Raw genomic sequence first — 13,978 nt, 5'->3', positions numbered from 1 at the left:
AGAGAGAGAGAGAGAGAGAGAGAGAGAGAGAGAGAGAGAGAGAGAGAGAGAGAGAGAGAGAGAGAGAGAGAGAGAATGTGGCATACATAGCCCATCAACTCCACCCATGGCAGATGAGCCTTCTATGTCAGATGTGTGACATGGGAGAGGATGAGAGAGTGAAGTAAAATGAGAAGTTCATAGCATGCCCTGAACTAGTACTTTGGACCTCACTTGGAGTAACTATCATTTCATGTGTTTACTGTATTCTCCTATGATTAATACATCTTACATTACCTGGAATTTCTCACAACCCTCATTCAAATAGAATTTCTTAACCTTTTCACTTCTTTCAATTAATTTTCATAATCTTTTCTTTACTATATTGTGACACAGTACAATAATTTTCAAGATAGAATCCAGTTCAATTATATGTGATGCATTCTTACTTTTCAGTAAAACATCATTCAACTGTTTGAAATATACACCTGTGAAAATCAAATAAATTTGTAGTTTTTAGCTAATCCTAATAGGTAAAGAGGATTTAGTGATGCTTATATACCAGGATGAGATTCATCTTCAGAAAAGATAGCTGAAATACATTGCATTGTCTCAAATCATGAAAAGTTTCACTTGTATAGTCACAACTTCAAAACACAACCAGAACACACTTGGTGCACTGAAATACTGAGGGATTGACCTGGATGTTCAAATTAAGCATTGAAGGAAAAAGCACTTTGTCAGGAAATTAAGACAGTGTTAGGAACACAAAAGCCTAGCACATTACTTAATAAAGTGACATGGTGCACCTCCTGCTTTATTAGGGTTGTAGGGATTCTGTGTTTGGATGAATACACAATTTTCTTCTCTTGTACTCCATTTCCAATTAAGATTGCCACTAGTAGAGTACATTGGTCCATGTGGAGTTCAAGATACTCCTGTCCTGAAGACATATGGGATTTCTTTGAGTCATTACAAGATCATACTTTGTCTGGAAGGATGTAGTTGAGAGATGCAGAGGGCAGAAGATATTGGCAATATATTGGGCCAAATTAGGGATTAATTAAGTACTAATGTGAAGAACATTGTATAAATGAATATGAAAATGGAAAATGCTGCAAGGGGAGGCTTTCTAGTTTACTTGATTAGTTTGTTAGTTACCTTTCATGATGAACAGAAAAGAACACTTTAGTAGCAGTATTCTTTCCACTGAACCATGGGGTTTTGCATACCATATTAAAAAGTATGCTAGTTTTATAATTTATTGGATTCCAGAATTTAAAAAGAAATCAAAGAAAAGTACAAATTATCAAAATGTTCACAACAGCTGCTCAGAGAACCTAATCGATCACGGACTCCTGGGTAGCAGCATAAATGTGGTCAAAAATCAACCCATCAAACACTTACAAACTAACTAAAATGGAATGCAAAGTATATGAATACTCAGATATCTCATATAAATCATGATCAAATATAGGGCAGCAATCTAAAAATTACACATAACAAACCTAACTAGGAACTGTAATACTCTAAATGTACATCTCCATTATTAAATACCTAAAAATTGTTTGTACATTAACATTCAAACCAATACTTAATTGAAGGTTTGCTTTTAAAATTAATAACCATATAAATTAGAGAATAAAGCATCCCCTGTCTGACAAAACAGTACGTATGCAGGGCATAAGCAAATTGTAACATCACAAGAAGCCAGTGCTGCTTCAGTCTTTAGTAACCAAATTGCTAATGGAATGGTAGAAAATAATCATACTGTGTGAGTTGTGAAAAGTTTTGTGTGTGTGTGTGTGTGTGTGTGTGTGTGTGTGTGTGTGTGAGAGAGAGAGAGAGAGAGAGAGAGAGAGAGAGAGAGAGAGAGAGAGAGAGAGAGAGAGAGAGAGAGAGAGAGAGAGAGAGAGAGAGAGAGAGAGAGAGAGAGAGAGTTTATTTCTTCAGTCAATTCAATGTTATAGCTTTGGGAAGGACTTTTGCTTGGATTTCTTATTACATATTTTTAATAAAATTTGGAGGATTAACATTTCAAATATGAAAGATAATTAAATGTCTATGTGGTTCGTGGCATCTCAGTGATAGCAGAAAGGCACCTTCTTTAAACTCATGTTTTGTAAATTTATCATAACCAGCCAAGTGGTGACAAATATATAATTTTATGATTAGTGCTATTCAATAACTGTAATGTTCTGTTCTTTCAATTCTGATCTTTATTGGATTTTTGAAGAGTTTAGGAACACAATGAATTTGCATATGCATTTGATTACATGGCCAGTCTAATATTTGTGGTATATATATATATATATATATATATATATATATATATATATATATATATATATATATATATATATATATAACTTTTTCTATTTATTTTCTATAACATTTTGAGGTGTTGTGTTGATTAATTTAGCACAAAGGATCACAGTTATTTGAATCAAGGCCTGTTATACTCATAACTCAAAGATTAAAGCAAAACTCCTTCAATGTACCAGTTCTATTAGACAGTGGATTTCCTTAATTTAATGATACTTTTTTTTATTTATTATTTGATATATTGTTTGCTCAAGGTTGATCCAGTCCCTTTATTTTCTTATCATTTCATGCCAATATGCAAATTAATAAATATAAACAGTCAAAGCAAAAAAACCCTTTCTTTTTTATTTTTTTTGCTTCACTCAGAATCCAATACATTGTGTGCTGATGGCACAGGTCAGCAGTGAGCAAACCTAGTCATTCTTCTTCATTTATTTACATGCCAAGACTTATATACTATCAGGAAATAACACTTATGCATGTGTATTGTGTGTTACGAAAATACGAATCCAGTACATGAATTTCTAGATATTTAGGTGCATAGAAACTAGTTTGAAGAAGTGAGACAATTAAGCTGAAAATAACACTTAAAAATCATAGTACTTTTGATAACTGCACTTTGTTTTCTTATGTGTGTGGTTTATTGATTAACTGTTATTCTGATTAGCTGAAACAAAACAGGGATGTACATTTTAGGAATGCTCTTACCGGCATTACATAAGAGAACTTAGAGTTTAAAAAAATAAAATAAAAATAGTAAAACTACCAAAAACTAACATACATCTTATTGTTTCAGCACCAGTTCTTAATCTCCTCAATGGACACAAATGTAAATGATGAAAATATTTAATCTCTAATATTTACAGTGAATTCTGTGAAATGAGATTTCTAGCGTACAAAATTTCAATATTCATACAAGGCAGAACTTGTTTTGTATCAATAACATGGTTGTACACCATTTACTAAAATATTATCATACATTACAAAATCCCACCCAAATCTTAAACATATATTTGGTTACTTGTAACTGTACATGAAGATACATATTTATGGCATTATGCTCATTCTATAGCATGATTTAGAGCACAGTCCAGTTCATTGACTAACATATTGTAAGTACAAATACTTAGCTGCAAACATATAATTTCCACTAGCAATTTTCTTTGTTTAAGACATCAGTCACTACAACTTGTGGCTCTAAATTAATCAGCTTTCCAAGTTGTTGTACAGTTAGTCTCATTGGAACATCTGTACCAAGGTTTACATAGGCATACACATTTTCTAGTTCCAGAGGAGGTTGTGTTACTTGGTATACACTTAGCTCTGCATTTTCATAACTTTCTGCAATTATCTGTGGCTTTGAAGTGGACTTCATGGCCACAGCACGTTTAGGAAAACTTGGCATTGACTTTCTTGCAGTATTCTTACACATTGAAACCCTAGGACCAGCATCAACTGTAATTCTACTAGGTAATGTTTCTTCTGGTACACTTTGGGTTAGTTTACTCACTTCACTTAATCCACTTGATACACTAGGACTGTTCTTATTACTTACAGACGATGCAACAGAAGAAGAAATTCTAGTCTCTGCAACTGAGTGACTGGTGGATGGGCTATGCAAAGATGACAAGGCCTCATCCATTAGATTTGTAATACTGCATTCAAGGTGGGAGTGCAAGAATGCATGATGAGTGTGCATTTCTTCCAGAGTTTCACCAACATCACCACAATAATTGCACTTGTATGGCTGCTTGACAGGAGGTCGCATGGGAGATCCCAATGTTAATTTGGAAAAGGTAAACTCATTTGAGTCAGGATGGTGACGACGGATGTGGTGGCGCACTGACTGTAGGTTCTTAACAACATGGCCACAAACATCACATCTGTAGGTAGAGAAAAAAATCAAACTGAGCTTGAATTCAAATTTCTGTGTGAGACTCATGTAGCAATTTCTACAAAGAGCCAAAAGTGAGATTTATGCATAAAAGGGGAACATTTACAGGAGAGAGAGAGAGAGAGAGAGAGAGAGAGAGAGAGAGAGAGAGAGAGAGAGAGAGAGAGAGAGAGAGAGAGAGAGAGAGAGAGAGAGAGAGAGAGAGAGAGAATTGTAAAACCAATCATATAAAGTCTGTTAAAAAGTATCTGTGCTATTCATAATTAAATTTTTCTCATAGATCAGTCAAAATCTCATCCATTTTCTACAGAAATACACTTTTTTAAAGCAGGTACAGTTTTTGTAAACTTGCCAAAGTCAGAACGGGAACTCAATGACATGCTGATCAGCATTACCCTACCATGTCTAGAAAAAATTCAGCAGACTTTTGGCAACAACAGAATTTATACAAATAAGATTTTGATGTGGCATCAAAAGATGACTCATGATATCATGATATCATTAACAACACTGAGATTGCTTATTATTCTGCACATGCTAATTAACTCATGATTTTGCCACTAGCAGTGACCATAAAATCTGTGATCAGCTGTTTCTGCATAAGCAGCAACTTTGTCATACAGCACATGGTGGAAAGCATCAGGAGTGAATAGAACTTCCCAAAACTGTGACCACTCATGATATGTCTTAGGTATAAAGGTATGACCAATGAAACAAGACTTAATTGTCATAGTATAAGTCTCCAGTATCCTTCTCAAAGTATAAGCTTCCAGTATCCTCAGGCAAGATAAACACATAGAGCAGAGGCAAATAAACAGCCTTTTTTTTTTACTTTCCCCTGGTCACTGGGAAAGTTTGCCTATTTTGGGGATTTTGTTACTCAAACCTTAAAAATACTATAAATACATCACTAGGTCATAGAAACAATAAAAACACACGTTCTCGCCGGTGCATTTTTCTTGTCCAGGGAATTAGAAAATTCAATTCAACTTAACTTTTGTACGAGTTTATATGCCAAGAATATCATCCCATATTCATACATCCATCATTAATGCGTTTAATGAAATAAACCAAGAGTATAAATTGGTGGTGGTTGGTAGAAGTGTTTGTTTACCATCACATCTGCTGATTGAGCTGCGCAATTCAGTCCAGGCCATGCTGCCTCACCATTCTACCATAGGCAACAGGGAAAATTTTATGAAGAGAACCAGCCCTATTACTGCTGCAGAGCATGATTTATTAATAGACTTGGTGAAGCAGGAAAAAGTGCTTCTAAATAAAAGCACAGATGGCTGTAATACGGGAAAGAATCGCCACCTTCAACTGTGCAGGCTATGGGAAGAGAACAGTCCACCAGCTGTCTACATAAATGGGTATTTATCAAGCAATAAAGACAGATAATTAATCATAATTTAAGTAGAATTCTGATAGAAAACTTGGGAGATGGAGATGCAGTGATTGAAGCTTGGTGGTGGCAATGTTGTTATTTCTCAGACCTGTTTCTTCGCTAAGGCTTTGTTATCATCAACAAACTCAACTACAGACAAATTTCATGGATTCTACCTCTGGGTTTGGTTCCAATCACAATTTTTATAAAGTAGGCTATCTGATTGATATCCTATATATTTTATGTTTCCAAAGTCAATTACTGTATTTGATAGCTCATGACATCTTTTCTCAAAAAAAAAAAAAAATAAATAAATAAAAAAAAAAAAAAAAAAAAAAAAATAAAAAATAAAATAAAAATAAATAAATAAATAAAAATAAAAATAAAATCAATCAATCAATAAATAAATGAACGATGAATGAATGAATTAAAAAAAAAAAAAAAAAAAAAAATCTGAAGAACTGAGCCTGCATCCTGTGAGGCAAAGGTTCAGTATTGCAGCAGTGGGTGGAGGTAAGTCTAGAGAAACAGACTCTAAAATCAATCCCCAGACATCTTTGCATGTTTAAACAAAGTGGTGATTTGTACTACACTACAAAACAACTTTCTTTTTTTAAGATAATAATATAAAATAGGTCACACTTACAGGTAATACACATAGAATGACACCAGTCAGGAAAAATTTGCCTAATTGATCAAACACCACATGAACCAAAACAAAACAAGTAGTTAGTGATCTTGATCTTGACATGGGCAAACTTCACTGCGTTCTTTACAGTATGATGCTATTACTCCTTGAGATAAGACACACTTTTATACACTTAAAATTGCACTACTTTTTAACATTCTTACCTGCATACATGAAAAGAAAAAATTATGATAAAATGAGAAAAAATATGATTACTAGCCCTGTAGTCTCTCACAGTCAGTGTTAATGCCATATGCCAGGTACATGTTTACATTTCACAACAAGATTGGTATGTAGGCTACTAGCAAATATTAAAGTTTTTAAATGCATAACATTGGGATCTAATAATGACCTAAATAAATATCACTTTTAAAATATCAGGTGAAACCCTTCACGTTATATTCAAAGCTTAAATCTGTGATTTACCTTTTCTTAATTTCAAAGTCTGGAAAAACAAGGTGCGTAAGATACTTGGGTATCTTACGAACCATCAAATATGGTAGTCCACAAAAAAAAAAAAAATAATAATAATAATAATAATAATAATAATAATAATAATAATAATAATAATAATAATAGGTATTTAGCTAAAATTATGTGAAGGTAATCAAGAAGACATGGGTTTTGGTTCACCTTCATGGTAAAGGCAAATCTTGCCTTCCCGAGTTGCAGAAAGGCAGTGTTCGCTCTTATAAATGCTGATTTCTCCCGAACGGTATCCTTCAACTGACAAAGGTATAAAACATTGTTTAAGAATCCGACCAAGAGCGTCTCAGTGTGGTAACCCCCCCCCTAGAAGCAGCATGAGTGTGCGTGACATCATCAAGTCAAGTTACCCTGTGTTAAACTGAATAAATTGTGTCATCTAATTGTATCTCCTTAAATATCAAGTTCCATTAAATCAAAATTACATTATTCAAATGCATTAATATATATATATATATATATATATATATATATATATATATATATATATATATATATATATATATATATATATATACACTCAACCCTCATTTTTCTGAAATTGATGGTGCAGTCCAGATAATGAAAAAGTCTGGATAATGCAAATGGTACCTTCGCTTTACCAAATGTGGATTTTTGTCACTTTAGACTTTTCATAAAAAACTGGAATTTTGTTTATTTTAATCTCGCTGACCAACCAAACCACAACAAACTTAATCTTAAGCTAACCTAACACTAAAACTAACCTAACAGTACTATATATTGTGGCTTATACATCAGCCTCTATAATTACCCAAAAATGCTGTACTATAGATTTACCTTGCATGCCCCAGTGTTGTCCTGAGTCACTAAGTACTGGATTGTAAATTTTTACCAACAGTAAAATAAATAAAACAATTCAATCAGATCAAAAACAACACCAGCTTCAAGCATTTCAACATAAACAAGCATTTTTTTTTTTTACTGTACTCACCTGTTTCACCACTATATCAAGACAAATATTTCTTTTAAAATTCTAATGGTAAGTGTCTAACCACCTACAGTCCTGCTTCAAACATTGGAACAAAAGAAATGAAAGTAACTGTTACTCATGGGGACTCTACATACTCTCCCAAAAGGAATATGTTCAAGGGTGATGTGAATATTTCATAGGTAAGGGACTCAGGGAGGCCAGATAGGCCTCCCACGATGCCGTTACTCCTTGAGATAAGACACACTTACATACAATTGAAATTGCACTCATCTTTTAAAAAAAATATATTAACTCTCACAGTCACTGCTGACGTCATATACCAGGTACATGTTTACATCTCACAACAGGATTGGTACGTAGGTTACTAGCAAATATCAAAGTTTTCAAATGCAAAATATTGGGATCTAATAATGATCTAAATGCAAGTGGAAATCTTCAAATGTCAGATGAAATCATTCACTTCATATTCAGAGATTAAATCTGCTCATTTATTTTTTTTTCATTTCAATGTCTGCCAAAACTGCTAAAACTCTGAGATTTATCTGTTTCTGTATTTCTTCCTCCCTAATATATGAACTTCTGTATGCTACCCTCATAAAATTTGCACCTGCTTTGTTCCAAAGGTATAGCACTAAACTTGAGGACTTGAAGTACTGAAAACACTGAAAAAAATGCTTATTCATTCCAGCCTGTTAATAAGCAGAATTTTGCTCAATAATGGACTGGTCAGATACTAACCAATGTTTTGTGACTACAATGGCAGTTTTTTTATTTTCCCCTCAGAATTCATAGTGGTTATGCAGATGAATACACATATGACATGATAAGCAAGTGAAAAAAGACCCTTGTTTATCTACTCCTGCATGCTGGATACCATTGTAACTTGTTTTGTTCATCAATGATTTACAAAACTTGTGGTAAGATGGAGAGTGAGGACTGCTTGCCTGTGGGGGTCACTGGAGTGACACTAGTGGTGAATTGGGGTACTGAGTTGATTGGACCTAAAGCCTGCTGAGGTGGGTTGCATGTTATACCTGCAATTCACATGAGAGAGAGAGAGAGAGAGAGAGAGAGAGAGAGAGAGAGAGAGAGAGAGAGAGAGAGAGAGAGAGAGAGAGAGAGAGAGAGAGAGAGAGAGAGAGAGAGAGAGATTCTTTCTTCTTTTAACTGAGGGTAATTTAGTATGAGGTGGGGTAGGTTTTCTTCTTGTAGATGAAACAATGAGCAAATTGTGTCCTAAGTGCTGTCCAGAAAGTAAGCGATGTCAACAACACAACCACCTGCTCTCTCTCTCTCTCTCCCAAGATGTACTTGTTCATGTTGCAAATACTACCTTAGATTGGTTGTGAGGATGCCATATGGGGAGTTTGCAGCAGGACAATACTCTATAGCAAGACTGCATAAAGTGTGAGCCTGTGAGGTATCGGCACTTAGCAGGGTCATACTTACCTGCTAAGATGTTACATCTAGGATAGGGGAACACTTTTCTCTTGGGAACATACCTTAATTTTTACCTCATCGGTGATGTGGAACAAAAGTTACAATTTCAGAAATAATTTGGAAACACACCGTTTATATAGAAACACGAGAAAAGAAAGAAAGACAGACAGAGGATAGGGAGATTGAGCAGCATTAGAGAAATAAGGCAAGACCGTGATCTATGGAGAGGTGGCAATATTGTGGAGATAGTCTACTCTGATTCTGATGATCCCTTATCTTCCTGTCCTCCTTAGTCATCTCAGTAAAGTCCTTCAGGCAGTCATTAAATACTTGTTAAGGATGCCACTGGACTGCATGGGAATTGGCCAATACACCAAACAGGAAGCTATATCTTTACTTCATCTGTTCTTGGTAAGACAAATTTCTATCACTGTACACTTCTTAAAAAATAATGAACTCTTTTATTTCAACACTGAGAATAGAATAAGATGATTTAAATAATCAAAATATTTTTTGTTATTAAAAGAATAAATTACCACAAAAAGGAGAAAGGTTTAAAGTTCTTGCAGACAAACTGCTCTCAGTAACGGACAACCCTCATCCCTGAAGTATCTGTTATCACGAAGCATCACTATATCACATTGAGAGAGAGAGAGAGAGAGAGAGAGAGAGAGAGAGAGAGAGAGAGAGAGAGAGAGAGAGAGAGAGAGAGAGAGAGAGAGAATATCAACATTTTATGTGGGGCTGCAATCTCTAGTGCAACATTCAGTGGCATTGCTAAGTGAAATACATGAAGAATAAACAATGAAAGGTAGATCTAACAATAAAAGATATAAAAGAAAGAGTTTTGGTTGTACAAAAAAGCACCACGTGTTACAGTATTGGCAGGTAAAGCCCTGAGTACACTGTGCCATAACCTGCCTCATGAGACATGAGTGATTTTGGAGCAAAACACTGAGTGTATATACTAGTGCAGCAAGCATCACGTGGCATCAAGCACCACTCTGCTTTGATTGTTGGTTGGGGGGAGGATGTGCCCCATCTAGAACAACAATTTTATTTGAATTATTTCCAGACTTTTATTTTTAAAGTTTTTCATCTTGCATTTTGCTCTTTTACATTCCACATGCAAGAACATTCCTTCAGTATTTCTATGAAGAGCAAGGCAGCATTCTTGGACCATTCATATGCTCGCTTTGATGATTGGTACAATACTACCCCCAGCTACATGAAATGGAAACTCCCAACAAGTGGTGTGGTGTTGCTGGGCGGTGTTGGGAACTGTTAAAATAAACACATTCCTGAATCTCATGCACTTTATATCTCTGCCCAGAATCATGCCAAATCTGTTCTTCAACTTGCCAAACACTCTTTCATAAATAGGAAATGTCAAAATCTTTCAAACTCAAACTCTCCTCGTGACTTCTGGCATCTAGCCAAAAACATCTCCTCAAATAACTTCACTTCTTCATCTTTCCCTCCTTTATTTCATCCTAATGGCACCACTGCCATCTCTTCTGTCTCTAAAGCTGAACTCTTTTCTCAAACCTTTGCTCACAACTCCACCTTGGACGATTCTGGGCTTGTCCTCCCTCTCCTCCTCCCTCTCACTATTTCATGTCTACAATTAAAATTCTTCGTAATGATGTTTTCCATGCCCTTGCTGGCCTAAACCCTCGGAAGGCTTATGGACCTGATGGGGTCCCTCCTATTGTTCTCAAAAACTGTGCTTCTGTGCTTGCACCTTGCCTGGCCAAACTCTTCCAACTTTGTCTATCGACTTCTACCTTTCCTTCCTGCTGGAAGTTCGCCTACATTCAGCCTGTTCCTAAAAGGGTGACCGTTCTAACCCCTCAAACTACCGTCCTATAGCTTTAATCTCTTGCTTGTCTAAAGTTTTTGAATCTATCCTGAATAGGAAGATTCTCAAACATCTGTCACTTCACAATCTTCTGTCTGATCGCCAGTATGGCTTCCGTCAAGGTCGCTCTACTGGTGATCTTCTGGCTTTCCTTACTGAGTCTTGGTCATCCTCTTTTAGAGATTTCGGTGAAACTTTTGCTGTTGCGTTAGACATATCAAAAGCTTTTGATAGAGTCTGGCATAAAGCTTTGATTTCAAAACTGCCCTCTTACGGCTTCTATCCTTCTCTCTGCAACTTTATCTCATGTTTCCTTTCCGACCGCTCTATTGCTGCTGTGGTAGACGGCTACTGTTCTTCTCCTAAACCTATTAATAGTGGTGTTCCTCAGGGTTCTGTCCTGTCACCCACTCTCTTTCTATTATTCATTAATGACCTTCTTAACCAAACTTCTTGCCCTATCCACTCCTACGCTGATGATACCACCCTACATCTTTCCACGTTCTTTCAGAGACGTCCAACCCTTCAGGAAATTAACAGATCACGCGGGACGCCACGGAACGCCTGACTTCCGATCTTTCTAAAATTTCCGATTGGGGCAGAGAAAATCTAGTAGTTTTCAATGCCTCAAAACTCAATTCCTCCATCTATCAACTCGACACAACCTTCCAGACAACTATCCCCTCTTCTTCAATGACACTCAACTGTCTCCCTCTTCCACAATGAATATCCTCGGTCTGTCCTTTGCTCATAATCTTAACTGGAAACTTCACATCTCATCTCTTGCTAAAACAGCTTCTATGAAATTAGGTGTTCTGAGGCGTCTCCGCCAGTTTTCTCGCCCCTCCAACTGCTTACTCTGTATAAGGGCCTTATCCGTCCCTGTATGGAGTACTCTTCGCATGTTTGGGGGTTCCAGTCACACAGCTTTGCTTGATAGGGTGGAATCAGCTCTTCGTCTCATCAACTCCCTCCTCTGACTAACTGTCTTCAGTCTCTTTCTCACCGCCGAAATGTTGCATCCCTTTCTATATTTTATCGCTATTTTCATGGTAACTGTTCTACTGATCTTGCTAACTGCATGCCTCCCCTCCTCCTGCGGCCACGCTGCACAAGGCTTTCTTCTTCCTCTCATCCCTATTCTGTCCAACTCTCTAATGCAAGAGTTAACCAGTACGCTCAATCATTCATCCCTTTCACTGGTAAACTCTGGAACTCCCTCCTGCATCTGTATTTCCAAATTCCTACAACTTGTCTTCTTTTAAGAGGGAGGTATCGAGGCATTTGCTCCCCTAATTCTGGCTGACGGTTTTGGCACTTTTTGTACTCTTTGGAGAGCCAGTGCTCAAGTGGGCCTTTTTCTAACTTTCTTTTTTTTGCTCTTGGCTGGCCCTCTTCCCTAAAAAAAAAAAAAAGAGAGAGAGAGAGAGAGAGAGAGAGAGAGAGAGAGAGAGAGAGAGAGAGAGAGAGAGAGAGAGAGAGAGAGAGAGAGAGAGAGCCCATAAATAGAGTTGCCAGATGTTGATTATCATTAGAATATATGTAAATTACTAGAGTACATATGTACTGAAGATAATCAATAGCTAGCAACTCTACTTATCATTGGTACATATGTAGGTATGCAATAGTATCAATGCTTATAGTGTGATCAACAATCTATTTTCTTTCATGGTTAGATTTACCTGCCATAGTTTATTTTCATGTATTTTGGTTAGCAATGCCATTGAACACTTTCCCAGTTTGAAGCCCTGCATCACTTATGAGCAATGTATCAGACAGATGAGGCAACATTATTCTGATGGAGGAGACAGTAGACTCCTGCCAAAATGATAATTACTCCCAGTGAAGTCTAATAGAACTTGTTTGGGGGGTCCTACAAACTTATCATCAAAGCCAGATGTGACCTCAATGAACATTTCTGTGTCTCACAATATATAGGCATCACAGTTTGCCTTCTAAAGACATCTCTCTCTTAACACAAAACTAGATGCACCTACTTACACTGCAAATTCACAATTAATATGGCAACTCCTACACCAGCTGCAGATTTCCCTTCTGGGGACCATAAATGCTGCTGGTACTGACCATAAATGTTTTGACACCCCACTAAACTTTTTCTTCATTAACTTCTACAACATTTGTGGTCTTAGTTCTAATTTTCAATCTGTAAAACAACACCTTTCCTCTACTAAAGTTAATCTTTTCCTCACTGAAATACAAGTGCCTAAGGCAACTGATAGTAGTCTCTTGTGTTCCCTCCTACTTTATCATCATATTCACTCCAAAGTTGGACGCTGCATCTATGTGTGTAACGACTTGACTTGTTCCTGTGACCACGCTTTTGAATCTTCTGAGTTTATCACCATCTGGCTATGACTTCAGTCACTTTCAAAGTAAACATATCTCTCACCTGACTCCTCTGACAATATAAAATTCTTCAACTACTTAATTTCCAAAGTGGAGCACATTCTGTCTCTCTTGTGGATATTTCCATTCTTGGAGATTTCAATGTTCATCACAAGCTTTGGCTTTCTCTCCCTCCACTGACCATCCTGGTGAACTAGCATTTAACTTTGTTATCCTCAATGACCTAGAGCAAATGGTGTAACAGCCTACTCATATTCCTTGACCTCCTAACTTCTAATCCATTTGTTAATGCTGTTATCCTATCTTCAGCACTGGGCTCCTCTGATCAGTCTCAAATCTGTATCTTGTCCTATTTCTCCAATCATTCCTTAGCATCTTGAATAACTACTGAGTTGCTTGAAGCATCCAAGAAATCTATGTATTTTTATATAAATTTGCCTTTATACTATAATGAGTGTACACAGTCTTTACAAATATAGATTTTGTGAATGGCTAATTGTAGCTGCTGTCCTCAATACAAACATCAGTATGGGTTGGCAACATCAGATAATAATGCTCCAGTTCTACTGTTCAGTCACCCTAACCTTGGGAATTTGGCT

At 36.4% G+C, this 13,978-nt stretch overlaps 1 protein-coding gene across 1 annotated transcript in view; it reads right to left on the bottom strand.

Annotated features, from left to right (window-relative positions):
* Nucleotides 1-1,227: 1,227 nt before the first annotated feature.
* LOC123504427 overlaps nucleotides 1,228-13,978 on the bottom strand; it is a 130,137-nt gene continuing 117,386 nt past the window's right edge. Inside the window, exon 26 of the mRNA XM_045254938.1 lies at nucleotides 1,228-4,187. Coding sequence (XP_045110873.1) covers nucleotides 3,455-4,187 — 733 coding nt within the window. The 3' untranslated portion in view covers nucleotides 1,228-3,454. The remainder of the gene's footprint in view (nucleotides 4,188-13,978) is intronic.

This window comes from Portunus trituberculatus, chromosome 16, assembly GCF_017591435.1.
Source record: "Portunus trituberculatus isolate SZX2019 chromosome 16, ASM1759143v1, whole genome shotgun sequence".
NCBI classification, from domain to species: domain Eukaryota; kingdom Metazoa; phylum Arthropoda; class Malacostraca; order Decapoda; family Portunidae; genus Portunus; species Portunus trituberculatus.
The sequence above is the reverse complement of the archived record's forward strand: the minus strand, read 5'-3'. Positions and strand labels throughout refer to the sequence as shown.